The 14,201-nt window shown below is 37.8% G+C and overlaps 1 protein-coding gene across 1 annotated transcript in view; it reads right to left on the bottom strand.

Moving 5' to 3' along the window:
* The window catches only part of BTRC (beta-transducin repeat containing E3 ubiquitin protein ligase), a 195,187-nt gene that overhangs the window by 78,473 nt on the left and 102,513 nt on the right, over positions 1-14,201 (bottom strand). The window contains 1 exon segment of the mRNA XM_043983934.1: positions 3,255-3,332. Coding sequence (XP_043839869.1) covers positions 3,255-3,332 — 78 coding nt within the window.

A 14,201-nucleotide genomic window follows, 5' to 3' on the forward strand; every position in this document is an offset into this window, starting at 1 on the left:
TGATGAATGCTTTATTTATCACTGCCCACGTTCTCAGGATGGTAAGTGGACACATACACAAAGGGCAGGGGGTGGAGGAAGGATTAGACAACGGTCACAATTTACTCAATTACAGAGAAAGGCTAGGCTGACAGATCTTATTAGCACTACTACAGAAGCAACAGAAGAACTAGTATATCATAAGGCCATATTTTCATAACATAATTTGTACTTTAATATATCCTCCCCAGGCCTTTTCTCTGTTTGTGGACAGGAAAGAAAACTAAGAAAGTAGTAGATACATTTTCTTGACTTCGCACCTTAAAAGGGAAAAGCAAAAAGAAAACTTTGGCCACTTCATATGTGAGTCAAATTGTAATCCATATTTTTAGAATCAAAAGGAAAGGCGAAGTTTATAAAAGTGAAAGGACATTAACTTTCCACTAAAAGGCTATGTTGCTTCTTTCCTGTTTCCCTTACTCCCTGCTGTTTGAAATGAAATAGGAGAAAGCAGACAGACAAAATGACTTCTCTGGATAAAGAGGGCAGGAGTGTCTCTGGGCTACTACCTTCAGTATTCAAATATCTTTTAAGCTAATACTATCATAGTGATAATGGCCATTTTTCAAGGATCTTAAAAGATTTCAAATAATCTTTTAATACTCTTAGTTTAAAATGGTACTAAGTTGGTCACAATGTAAGTATGCTCATATACAGAAAAAGGGAGAGAGAAAACTTTCTAAAAATATGGAAGAAGAGGTTCTTGAAATCCTCTAAGAATGCTCTAGATCAACAATAGCAAGTTAGGGGGCTGGCCTGAAGTACAGCTTACATGATTCAAATCCTGCTTACATAGTATACCCCAAGAAGCACCTTTGACACATCTTTCCCCAACAGAGCTTGTCTGCTGAACAAACCAATAACAGCAAATGGCACTTCATTATTACTCCATTCAACAGAGGGAAGGGGGAGTTTAAACAACCTGCACTGTGCCTTATCTTTAAAAACAAAACAAAAACCACAACAGTGGGGTAATCAAGTTCAGGGCAGTCCTGGACAGCTGCCCTGTGACCTGCTTATGTTGACCCTTGCTATTCATCACTCATCCCTAAGATTGGGAGGCCAAGCTCCTAGGGAGTGACCACCACAATAGACAGCTACAAGCCAACAGTAATCTGGTTGGAGCAAAAAACCAGATGGCACTGCAATAAATTTACAAATCTACATTCATGGAGCTGTTAAAACACCCAGGAGCTAAAAGGCTGAGAGCCCCAGGAGGATCTCTTACTTTCCTGTTTCTAAAGGCCATTTCTCTTTCGGAGAACACTGAGTTCATGCTCTTCATAAAGAGAATAGAGATAAAAACCCTTGACAAAGAAGGGAGGAGGGAAAAGCGTCATGACCTAATTAATCTCTAGTGCTTGGATCTTGACACTGAGTGATAGGTATTAGAAAAGTCATTTGGAGAGAGGGTGGGCAAGGAAGTTGTTGAATTAAATGGGGGGATGAGGGAAAAGCTGCTAAAAAAAGTACTGAAAAAAATTCAATCCCTTTCAAATACTGTGTACAACACAACTTGCAACTGTAAAATAATTCAATAACTCATGCATTTATTTTTTAAATGAATCAGATTAGTCCCATGTGTGACCTGCTGGTCCATCTGTATGTGCTGGACTTAATGGGCACGATTTTCTCTTTTGCTTCAGTTTGAAGTCTGAGAGAGATAAATTTAGTTTAATTTTCAACAGATCAGCCTATCCATTTTCCAAATGGACCATCTGGACCAGCCTATTAAAATTAATTTATAACTTTGCAGAGTGAAAATTCGTTTGTTAGCTTAAATAAAGTTGCCAAAACTTTTTTTTCTCATGTCATTGTTAACTGACAGTTGTTTCTCTATAATAGTTATAGTGTTCCCACCTCTAATTTTATCCAACTCAATAAAGTACTTCTATTCAGATGTATAGGTTAAATAGATTTTCACCTTCAAGTGACCAAGTTACAGTCTAACTATCTTGCTATTACTAATGTTTAATTTAAAAAGCAAACAACTCTCTCCAAAACCTACTAAAATTAACTAACTCCATCAAGGCAACTTGTTTACAAAGTGTAACTCAGTACTTAGTGAAAAAAAAATTAAATACACAGTAGATAAAAAATAAAGACAGAATGACTTTCTATATTCCTGAAATTAACATTGTGTGTATATGTGTATGTTTGTATCTATATGTAGACATACTGATAGGTAAACTCGAGCCTAGAACAGTGCCATGACACCATAAAAATTGAAATTGCTGCTGCTGAGGATTATATAATTTGTTTATCAAATCTGGCAGACCCCAAATGAAACTGACATCTTTTAAGTTACAAATGGTGCCTTTTCTCTTCTCCATCCCATTTTTCAAAGAAAGAGACAGAGACAGAGACAGAGAGACAGAGACAGAGACAGATCAAAAGAGAGGGAGATACAAGAGAGTTAGCTATTGATGCCCTTTGGTCACTGTTGTCACCCTTGAAAATCATCTTCAATGGAAGTGCTATAATGAAAACGAGGTTTACCCCCCAGGTTGGTAGGAATCTAAGTTAAGATCACAGAAACTATGGCTTCTGGAAGCAATCCATTTTTGTATTCATTTAGTAACAAAGAAAGATGGTACAGAACAGTAACAGAGAAAAAGGCGTTTCTTTCCACCCTTGGGACACTTATAATCATGCTGACTTCCTTTGTTGTTTTCAGAATTTCTTATTTCTCTAAAAAGGACTCCACAAAACTAAACTTTTACAGGTAAAATGTGTATATCTTTGAAGCAAACTAGAAGATATGGAGAACAATATGGAGAACACACATACACAATTAATTCTGTCTCTCTGAGAAAATTGATATGGAGTGAAGAAAAAGCACCACCCATAACTAAAAAGAAATTCGTTTCTACTTTAGGTCTGCCAGGTTTGATAAGCAAATTCTATAAATGACTTTCTTTTATAAGTAAGCCAAATATTGACTATGCCCAAGAAAAAATCGAGTTCTTTTTCCTGCAAAAAGAATCTTACCTTCATTATATCGAAGAAATTGACTGTCATGTACTTGTTCACCACAGATATTGTGAAGTGATTTTTTTAAAAAAGTGAAAAATTGAGAGCTATTTATAGCTGGTCTAAGTTCTAAGTACTCAAACTCCAGAGCAGATAATGAAAAGTTGAGGATTGGGTTTTGTTTTGCTGTGTGTGTGTGTGTGTGTGTGTGTGTGTGTTTAAAGTTAGACTGAATTTCATACCTGTCTAAGTGAATTCTTCTCTGGTATTATCTTCCTAGGGGGCTCGTCATTATTACAGTCTTCTCTCTCTGAGGAATTCTGTGAAAGAAAGTAAGCCTTAATTCAGTTCTCATTGTCTCCAACATTATTCTGTGGGAAGAAACTGAATAACATCAACTCTCATTCTGTAAGCTAAAACATTATATATCTATGTGCTTAATTATTTGTATGTATATATGCATACTTATGTGTACATATGCATAAATATATGTACACACATGCACAACCCAATAAATGCAGGGCCATACACACATAGTATTAAAAACACAAGCACAATTCAGGAATACCTGAGTTCGAATCTGACCTCAGACATTTAACACTAGCTGTGTGACCCTGGGCAAGTCACTTAACCCCAATTGCCTCACCAAAAAACAAAACAAACAAAAAAACCCCACAAGTACATGTTGTGGCTTTTTGGCGGGAGTGGGGGGGGGTGTCGGATGCTTCATAAATGTTTTAGGCACTGTATAATGACTACTGCATATTATAGGCCAGGTTTATCTCCCTCTAAAGCAGATTTTCTTAAACTTTTTCACTTGTGGCCCTGAGTATACAAGTGTATAAAATAGGTATACAAATCAAACATTTGCTGCCAAATTTTTCGTGACTCCCACATTCAGTTACATGACCCCATAAGGGGTTGTGACCCACAGTCTAAGAGCTTTGCTCTAAAGCAGCAGGTACTAGGTACAAATAGGTACAAATCTAGGCCTATTTGATGGCCATTTAAAATCAATTTTTTCTGTATATCCCTTTTCAAATGATTGGTTTTCAATTATACCAAATGATAAATATGGCAAAAAAGGCACTGGAGATTTTAATAGTTGGTTTCATATAGTTTTCTAAGTCTGGGTCTTAGAGCGGAGCAGGGATTAAGAAGAGGCAAAATAGGAAACTGCCAGTGGAGGTTGGTGAGGGGACTTTTGAAAATTATTTTTATGAGGGGGCAATTTTTAATACTCTCAATACATATTTTCAGTAGAAGAAAATTCCATGGCATAGAGGTATTTAGTTTGTGAAAAGTCAAGTCTCTGGTGTCAAGACCGATGCACTACAAGAAAAGTTCAATGCCTCCAAAGGACAGTAACTCACCAAAGGAGCAATTTTCAAACCTTACCCAAATTATACTGATGTCTCTTCTGGGCCCTCGAAACTGGGTTTATTTTCTTAGATCTTTTCCCTATCTTTCCTAGAGGGCTTATTTCAGAAAGCCAATATTAATTCAGAATTAATTCAACAACTAATTAATTAATTGGTTCATATATGAGTAGGATTAATTTCTAAAAACTATTGGCCTCTGTCATTACCAAATAAAAGGGATAATAAAGGGATTTCCATATGCTTAGGAAGAAAACATAACTAAATAAAATTTCCTCTAAAGCAAAAGTGCATAAATAACAAGAGTACTAAAGTAATTAAGGCTAAGTAAGTCCCCCCCCCCAAAAAAACCCCTCCTTTTTTTGGGGGGGGGGGGCAGGGCAATGAGGGTTAAGTGACTTGCCCAGGGTCACACAGCTAGTAAAGTGTCAAATAAGTATCTGAGGCCAGATTTTTTTTTTTTTGCAGGGCAATGGCGGTAAAGTGACTTGCCCAGGGTCACAGGTCTAAGGCTGGATTTGAACTCAGGTCCTCCTGAATCCAGGGCTGGTGCTTTATCCACTGCACCACCTAGCTGCCCCCTAGTGACGACTTTTCAAAGGGTAAATAAAGATTAAGTTTATTATTTATAGAGTGCTAGATGAAAAAAAAAAAACCCTGCCTACAAATTACAGGAGTATATAGAAAAAGAAAAGTGTAGTTCAGATCTATATAATTTGTGAACTTATTTTTAGAAAAGAATATGCAGTTCAATTTTAAAGAAGTTTGAGTAAACTAACTTATAAAATAAATTTTTTTGCTAATATGCTATGTAGCATCTAATTTACAAACGATTATTTCCAAACCTACAAGCTGTTCTACTATCATTTTTGATCAGATAATTCAAACCTGGTTAGCTAAATATAAAGTCTCTTGTAATTACAAATTAATAAAGTTTTGGTGTATTGAATACCAGTTAAAATTATGTTATGATAAACTGAAATGGCAAGTTGTTTTGTTTTAGAGAAGCATTGTTAAAAAGCTATGTGTTCAAGATGAAAGAAGCATTCTGAATCAAAAAGAAACAAGGAGATATTATATATACATATATACAATTTTCTTCCTCCTTGTTTGATTTGGGTGGATGGGAAGTAGTTCCTGTCAAGAAAACTGGAAGGTTATCTGAGGTATAAAAGGGTAACAAGAGAACAGGAAAATCGAAGGAATAGTTCTACTAATCTTCCCTAACAACAATGCAAAGAACATACAAGTAATTTCTGTATAAAGAGTAACAATAAAAAGGAGTCAAAGAAAATTATGTTAGAGTAAATTATTTATTATCAAACACTATTCCTCTGGGTCACCCAACAATATGTAAAAATAACATGAAAAACAATGATTTGCAATGCTATTTAGCATGCTAAGATTTTATTCCTGCACTTTATAGTGGGCCAAACTTGGTTATTTCTAAGCCAAGATGCCAAAACTGATAGGAAAGTTGACAGCTCATTTTATGGCATTTCACCCAAATAATTATACTATTTTATCTTACTTCAATGAAACTGGGACACAGCCTTCTGGAATGGCTCTGGACTCTCCCCACTCCCATCCCTCCCCATTTCCTGGTGGCAAAGAAATAGTCAGCAACAAAGCAACACAGACATAAAAGCTGAAAAGTAAAAAATTACACCTTATGAGTGAAAGCCAGTCAGTTCACTGCAAAGAAGGAAAGGAGTCCTCAAATGAGTTTGCTAATGCCTCATTACCAAAAGAAGGCCAGACTTTTTACACAAAAAGCCAAGAAATGGGGGGAGATGGGGAGAGAAAGGACACTGAAGAAACAAGAAACAAAAACAGTAAAAAAAATAAGAAAGAGGAAAATCAGCAATGGTGGCAATTATTAATTGCAATGGTGGAGGTAAGCAGTAGACATTGTGATAGCAGAGGAGAAATAAGCCAGTGATGAAGAGATAAAAGACAGAAAGCAAACAACAACTTGCACAGAAGTACTGTAGCCTTTGAAGGGATGGGACATCTCTTACTGTATGTGGGACACTTATAGTCACCTATATCTTAATATCACCAACCCTGAAATACAGAAACCATCCCTCACGCATTTGCATGCACCAAATAGCCACCTGTAATTGAAGGCATCAACTACCTACAAAAAGTCAGCTGAGCTACGTCTAAAAAGCCACACCCCCCCTTCAGTGTTTCCAAGCATCCTTCTGGAAGTATGCCAACTAGTACCTTTCAGTTAATTTATAGAAGATGTGAGGAAAAACAAAGGATTTGTCTTTCATTTGCATCTATGGCACTCCACAGTAATTGATTTTCAAAATGATGACTGAGTCAAGAAAAGACTAAATTGTACTCTATTCAGGAAGGCAAGTAAACACATAGTGAATTTTAGAAAGATTTCAATAAAATAATAACATTTTAAAATTTTAGGACTTAAAATAGAGTAAAAACCTCTATAGTAAACTATGCTAGAGGAGTTCTGTGGGGATTCTAAAATGATAGCTTACTTCAGTCATTTAAATATCTTCTTTCACTAGTGTGAATACTCTTCTCCACTGATGCAGATCACACACAACTCTTCAACAATTTAAGAGATGGTGTATCAAGAACTGCTGTGTGTGAAGTAAAGATAAAGGCATCAATAAAAGATACTTTTTAAAAAAAGATTACTAGGGCAGCTAGGTGGCACAGTGGGTAAAGCCCTGGACCTGGATTCAGGAGGACCTGAGTTCAAATCCGGCTTCAGACACTTGACACTTACTAGTTGTGTGACCCTGGGCAAGTCACTTAACCCTCACTGCCCCACCCCACCCCCAAATTAAAAAAGAGTACTACCTGTGGCTGAAAAATTCTACAGCCAACAGTAATTAGCCGCTCAGACCTTAGCTAGCCTTTTCTCAGAAGAGACATAGAAAGCCATCTCCAGGTCCATCCTCAAAGCCTTTCCAGCTAGGCTGGATTTCCCAGAGCTTGTATTCTGATATCAGAAACCAGGGTCACCTCCAAACTATATTGAGATATCGAGGTAACATTTTAGGACTCATGATAGTTAAAAACTTTCTGGAGGAAAAACTGATATAACTATACCCTTCATAAAATAATGCCCTTTTGTTAATCCACTACTTTCTAGTTCAATAGTATTAATAAATCTAACAAAGAGGCAGAACCAAACATTTTAATTACAACTTTGGAGTCAACTTCAGACTTTTAATTGTGTTCAGGGCTATAATAATATTAGCATTGCTGGTGAAGTTTGGGAATTCAAAGGGAAACACATGCCATTTGTAGGAATACAACACAACATCAGATCTTAAGACTGCATTTTGAATGTTTCCTGTGTAGCAAGAACTTGGTGCTAATGTTTGTTCAATGAATGACAGAAGGCAAGGAAGGAGAAATGCTGAATTAAAGAAGAGTTGGACTAAGAGTTCAGGAGACAAATCAAAATCATTTCAAAATCAACATGTCCAAAAATCAAAATGTCCTTTCTCTCCCAATTTCCCTGTCATTCATCAGTGCTGCCAACCATTTCCCCAGTCACTCAGCCTTGAAACCCTGAGATAATTCTGGACTCATTCTTCTTCTTCACCCATGAAATCTGGTCAGTCATCAGGGTCTATCAATTTTTTCTTCAAAATCTCTCATATCTACCCATCCTTCCCTATATCTGTAATCCTACTATTACCACTACCCTTGTTCAAACCCCTTCTGCCTGGATTATGTGAAAGCCTACTAGCTAGTCTCCCTAACCTGAGGCCTTGCCCTACCTTCCCCGACAATTAGTGCCAGATTAATCTTCCTTAAATACTATTATCATTCTGATAATCATTTGCTCAAAAACCTTCAATGGTTCTGTTTCCTACTATATAAAATATAAACTACTCTGCCTGATTTTAAAGGCCATCCATAATCTTTTGCCAGTTTCTATGCAACTTTTTTTTTTTTTGGCGGGGCAATGGGGGTTAAGTGACTTGCCCAGGGTCACATAGCTAGTAAGTGTCAAGTGTCTGAGGCCAAATTTGAACTCAGGTACTCCTGAATCCAGGGCCAGTGCTTTATCCACTTCACCACCTAGCTGCCCCTCAACTTTATTTTCCACCACTACTCAATTTACAAACTCTGATTTAGTCAGGCACTCAACAACACTGTTTGTTCAGTCTCTTCAATGGGTGCCCTACAAACTATGTTCCTTCCTAATTGTCTCTTCAGGCGTTCCCTTTAGCTGGAATGCTCTCCTGTCTTTATATTATGTCAATCAAAATCCTACAATCTTTCAAGGTACAAGCCATGTTCCATCTTTTCCATGAAACATTTCCTTATCTAGAACTCTAGTTCTCACAAATCTTCTCCTCTAAAGTGTGATGGCCCTTATAGACTATACCACACAATTTTGCATTTAATAGAACTGTTGTTGTCCAACCCCTACCTTCATATAAGGCAGGCCCAATATGAATCTGTGTTAGATACCAATCCAAGAGAAATACAACAAAAGTTAATTTCATTGGTCTTTCCAGAGAAATAGTCCAAGTCTTGTTAAACTTTACACCTTATATTTTTGATAGGGTATTTCTTTTTAAAAAAAGGAAAAGAAACTTAACCTTAATCACTATCAAAATGATCATTTTCATATACAAAGTAGAACTGAAAAAAGGATCTATATGTGAAATTGCAAATCTGTATTATATAAACCTTGCTTTTCCTTTTAAATATATATAATAAATTCAACCAAAGCTGCCCAGCTTGTCTGTGTTTCCTTTTGGCCTTTACTCTGTTCTGTGCATTTTCTTTTCTTTTCTTTTTTTTTTTTAGTGAGGCAATTGGGGGTTAAGTGACTTGACCAGGGTCACACAGCCAATAAGTGTTAAGTGTCTGAGGCCGGATTTGAACTCAGGTCCTTCTGACTCCAGGGCTGGTGCTCTATCCACTGCGCCACCTAGCTGCCCCAGTTCTGTGCATTTTCAATATGGCTCGCTGAATGTGGGGTTGTGAAAAATTTGGCAACAGTAAAAGGTTATGTATACCTATTTTATATACCTACATACCTGGGGTTGAGTAAAAATTTCTCTGGCCAAAAGGGGTCATGAGTCAAAAAAGTTTTAGAAGCCCTGAACCAGGGGGCAGCTAGGTGGTGCAGTGGATAAAGCACCAGCCCTGGATTCAGGAGGACCTGAGTTCAAATTCGGCCTCAGACACTTGACACTTACTAGCTGTGTGACCCTGGGCAAGTCACTTAACCCCCATTGTCCCGGAAAAAAGAAAAAAAGAAAAAAAGAAGTCCTGAACCAGAGGATTCATTGAGCAGGATGGCTGAATCAATGAAGTCAGGAGGGCTAAGTGGTTGGGGTGAAAGAGGTGAGAAGGTGGGTGACTGGTCAGAATTGTGACAAACAAAACAAGTCTCTAAATACTCTTGTACTTAGGGATCTAGGAAGTTGTACCAATAGCTTAAACCTTAGTCCTCTGTCCTGAAGACAATTTCACCATCTTTTAGGAAAGATTCTTGAGGTCATAAAGACATAAGAGAAGTACTTCCAAACCTTGTTTAATAGTATTCCCTCTTTGACCCCTGCTGATAATGTTGAGGACACATGTATTATTTCCTTATATTTGAATGCAAGCAGTTTATTTTTGTCTACTCCTTTATCATTTTTCACTCATGTTTACCTTTTTTACCTTTCTTTTTGCTCTCATACTTGAATTTCACAGTTTCTATGCTGTTCTGAACTTTTCATCAGGAATGCTTGGAAGTTCTCTATTTTGCTAAAAGTCTGTATTTTCCCCCTTTGGCATATATTCAGTTTTTCTGGGTGTTATTCTTGGCTGTGATTCAATATATTTCTTTGTCTTCTGGAAAACCGTATTCCAAGTTCTCCACTCCTTTAAAGTGGTGTCTGCTATGTCATGTTTGATGCTAACTGTGGGTCCCTGGTGCTTGAATTCTTACTTTCTGCCTGCTTTTCTTTGACCTGGAATTTCAGGGTTTAGACTATGATTTTCCTGGGAGTTTTCGTTTTAAGGATTCTTTCAGGATGGGACTGGTGGATTCTTTCTATTTCTACTTTGCCCTTTGATTCTACGAAATCTTGGCAATTTTCTTTTAAGTTTTTCTTGAGATATGATGTTTAGGCTCTTTTCCCTCAATCTGTTTTCTAGGTCAGTTGTTTTTTTTACTATGAGGCACCTCACATTTTCTTTGATTTTTTTAGCCTTTTGATTTTGTTTGACTATTTCTTGTTTCCTCATTGGTTTTAATTGGTGCATCCTAATTTTCAGTGAGTTTGTTGCTTGAGCAGGGTTTTGTACCTCTTGTGACAAGTTGTTAAATCCCTTTCCAATTCTTTCTTCCATGGTTCTCATTTCTTTTCTGATTTCCTCCCTAATTATACTCATTCCATTTATAAAAAAATTTTTTGCTTTCTATCTTCCAGGAATTCTAGCTGAGTTTGTGCCCAATCTATGTCTTCCTCTAAAGCTTTACTTGTAGATGTTTTACACTCATTCTCTTCTTCTGTGTTTATATCTTTACTGTCTCTGCCACCATAATTGCTGTTTATGGTGAAATGTTTTTTTGTTTGCTCATTCTTCCAACTACTTCTTGACTTTGGACTTAATGTTAGGGCTGGGCTTTGTGACACATTTTTGTTTTGTTTTTAATTTATTTTAAGTCATAAAAGTATTTTATTATTTCCAGTTACATGTAAAGATAGTTTTCAACATTTGTTTTTATAAGATTTTTAGTTTCAAATTTTTCTCCCTCCCTTCCTTCCCCCCCAAGACAGAAAGCAATCTGATATAGTTTATATATGTACAATCACATTATACATATTTCTGCATTAGTCATGTTGTGAAAGAAGAATCAGAACAAAAGGGAAAAAACCTTAAAAAACAAAAAAAACAAAAACAAAAGTAGAAACAGCATGGTTCAATTGGCATTCAGAACCCACGGTTCTGGGGACAGCTAGGTGGCAAAGTGGATAAAGCACTCGCCCTGGATTCAGGATGACTTGAATTCAAATCTGGCCTCAGACACTTGACACTTACTAGCTGTGTGACCCTGGGCAAGTCACTTAACCCTCACTGTCCCGCAAAAAAAATAAAAACAAACAAACAGAATCCACAGTTCTTTTTTTTCTGGACATGGAGAACGTTTTCCATCATGAGTCCTTTGGAACTGTCTTGGATCACTGCGCTTCTGAGAAGAGCTAAGTCTATCCCAGTTGATGATCACACAATGTTGCTGTTACTGTGTACAATGTTTTCCTGGTTCTGCTCATTTCACTCACCATCAGTTCATGTAAATTTGTGACACTTCTAATATGTGGTCTGGACTGGTTTTATTGCTTCTTTCTTAGGGTACTGCATATTGTATTATTCTAGGATCTCAGACAGGCTAGGGACCTGCAAGCTTTCAGTGCTCCCAGAGTGGCCTGATGCAGAATAAAATCTGTGCTTCCCCTTTGGTCTCTCTAGATTAACTCTGCAAGTTCCTGACCTAGGTTTGGGGCTGAACAAGAGTAGACTGCTACTGGATTCAGCCCTTTTCAGTCAGCTAGAAAGCTCTATTGGTTCAGTGGCAGAACCACACACTCCTCTTTGGTCTAGTGTTCTTGCCCTGGCTATTCCTCTGAAACTGCTTTGTGCCCTGGGTCTGAGACAAACTGCTGCTGTTAGTTTCTAAATGTCTATTCTCAGCATACTGCCTAGAATCTCCTTACCTGGAAAGCCACCACTGTTGCAGGTTTCCTTTCCAATCTGTCCTGGATCTATAACCTAGGAATGAGGAGTGGCTGACAGAGCTGTCAGTTGGTACTTTTCTCCTTATTAGTTCCCTAGTATGGATCTGGGACCTACTCTTGGGCTGATATATATACTCTCCTTAGGCAATGGAGTGCTCCATGTGCAGTATGTTTTTGGCCCAAACCAGTTCCCTCCAGACCTGTCTATCTCACTATGCTGTGCTGGACAAACGACTCACTGTGACTTTTTCTGGACTTCCCCATCAGGATTTTGGTCTGATGCATTATCTAGAGTTTGGAGTAATTTCTTGGAAGAGAGTTTACTGCACTACTCCCTACTACTTTGCCATCGTGGCTCCATCTTCTCTCTTGTTTTTCCATGGACCATTCTAAGGGGACTATATGACAGAAGGTAAATTAAACCGACCCACTTGTATGAAGAGATTCTTTTATCCTACCTTGATTCTTCATTGCACACACAGCAGCCACTCCAAATCTTTTTTTTTCCCTCAAGCCTTTACACCACCATGTACATAAGTGGGAAAATATCGTCTATGCTCTACTTCAAAGTTCCTCTACATCATCCTTCATTCTCTTCTCCTTTGCTCTAGATTCCTGAATAAGAAATGGTCCCGGGCAGCTAGGTGGCACAGTGGATAGAGCACTGGCCCTGGAGTCAGGAGTACCTGAGTTCAAATTCGGCCTCAGACACTTAACACTTACTAGCTGTGTGACCCTGGGCAAGTCACTTAACTCCAATTGCCTCACTTAAAAAAAAAAATAAGAAATGGTCCTTCTTTTCTCACAGGCTAGCCCTCTGGACTCCTCCATCTTCCCTTCCAGTTTCTGAGGGCACTTGTCCCTCCAATTATTGTCATTCTTTCTCTTATCTTCAATCTCTCCTTACCAACTGGTTCTTTCCCTGCCACCTACAAACATGCCCAAGACTCCCACAGCCTAAAACAAACAAAAAAATCTTATCTTACTTAATTCTAATTTCCCCCTTAGTTATCATCTATACCTTTCCTCTCTCACACAGCCAAAGTCTTAGAAGAAGCCATCTATTTCAACCACATGACATCTTACTGGTGTTCCCACATTGTAATGAGTACCCTTCCTCTGATACTACTTTCTGTTTACACTGTATAGAGCCTATATGTGTGAAGTTATTTACATTTTGTCTCCCTCATTAGAACGGAGGATTCTGGAGGGCAGGGACTGTGTTTGTTTCTGCCTTTCTTTGTATCTCACAGCTTTAACAAGTGTCTGGAACAGAGTGAGTACACAATAAATTCTTATTTATTATCATTCTTCCTAAACTATCCCTCCTTCAAAATTCATTTCTGTTGAAGGTACTTCTTTCAGTCACCAGAATAGTAACCTTATAGTGATCCTCAACTCTTCCCTCACTCAGTAAACATTTATTAAGCAACTACTATGTGTCAAGCACTATGCTAAGCACTGGGAAAACAAAGAGGGAAAGACAGTCCCTGCCCTCAAGGAGCTTACAGTCGAATGGGGGAGACAACAAGCATAAAAATATATACAAAGCAAGCTATAGACAGAGAAAAAAATGAAATAATTAATACAAGACACTAGAATTAAGAGGGGTTGGGAAAGATTTCCAGTAAGAGAAGGGATTTTAGTTGGGACTTAAAGGAAGCAAGGGAGGTCAGCAGGTAAAATGGAGGAGGAAGAGCATTCTAGGAATTGAGAACAGCCAGAGAAAATGTTTGGAGCAAAAATATGTCATACTTCCTAAGTGGACACCCAGGAAACCATTGTCACTGGATCCTCCCCCTCATATCCAATCAGGTGCTAAGTCCTGTCAAGTCTATCCCAGCATTTCTAACATTCATTCTCTTTGTCTCCACTCATATGGTCATCTACCCTAACTCAGGTTCTCATCACCTCTTGTCTAGATTACTGTTAGTTTTCTAACAGGATTCCTAGCTTTCAATCTCTCCCTTTTCCAGACTGTCCTCTGTACAGTTGTCAAAAAAATCCCCGACCAGGTCTAACTATGTTACTCAAGAATTTTGGAGGCTCCCTATTGACGCTAGGATAAAATACA

The sequence above is a fragment of the Dromiciops gliroides genome, chromosome 2, assembly GCF_019393635.1.
Source record: "Dromiciops gliroides isolate mDroGli1 chromosome 2, mDroGli1.pri, whole genome shotgun sequence".
Classification (NCBI taxonomy): domain Eukaryota; kingdom Metazoa; phylum Chordata; class Mammalia; order Microbiotheria; family Microbiotheriidae; genus Dromiciops; species Dromiciops gliroides.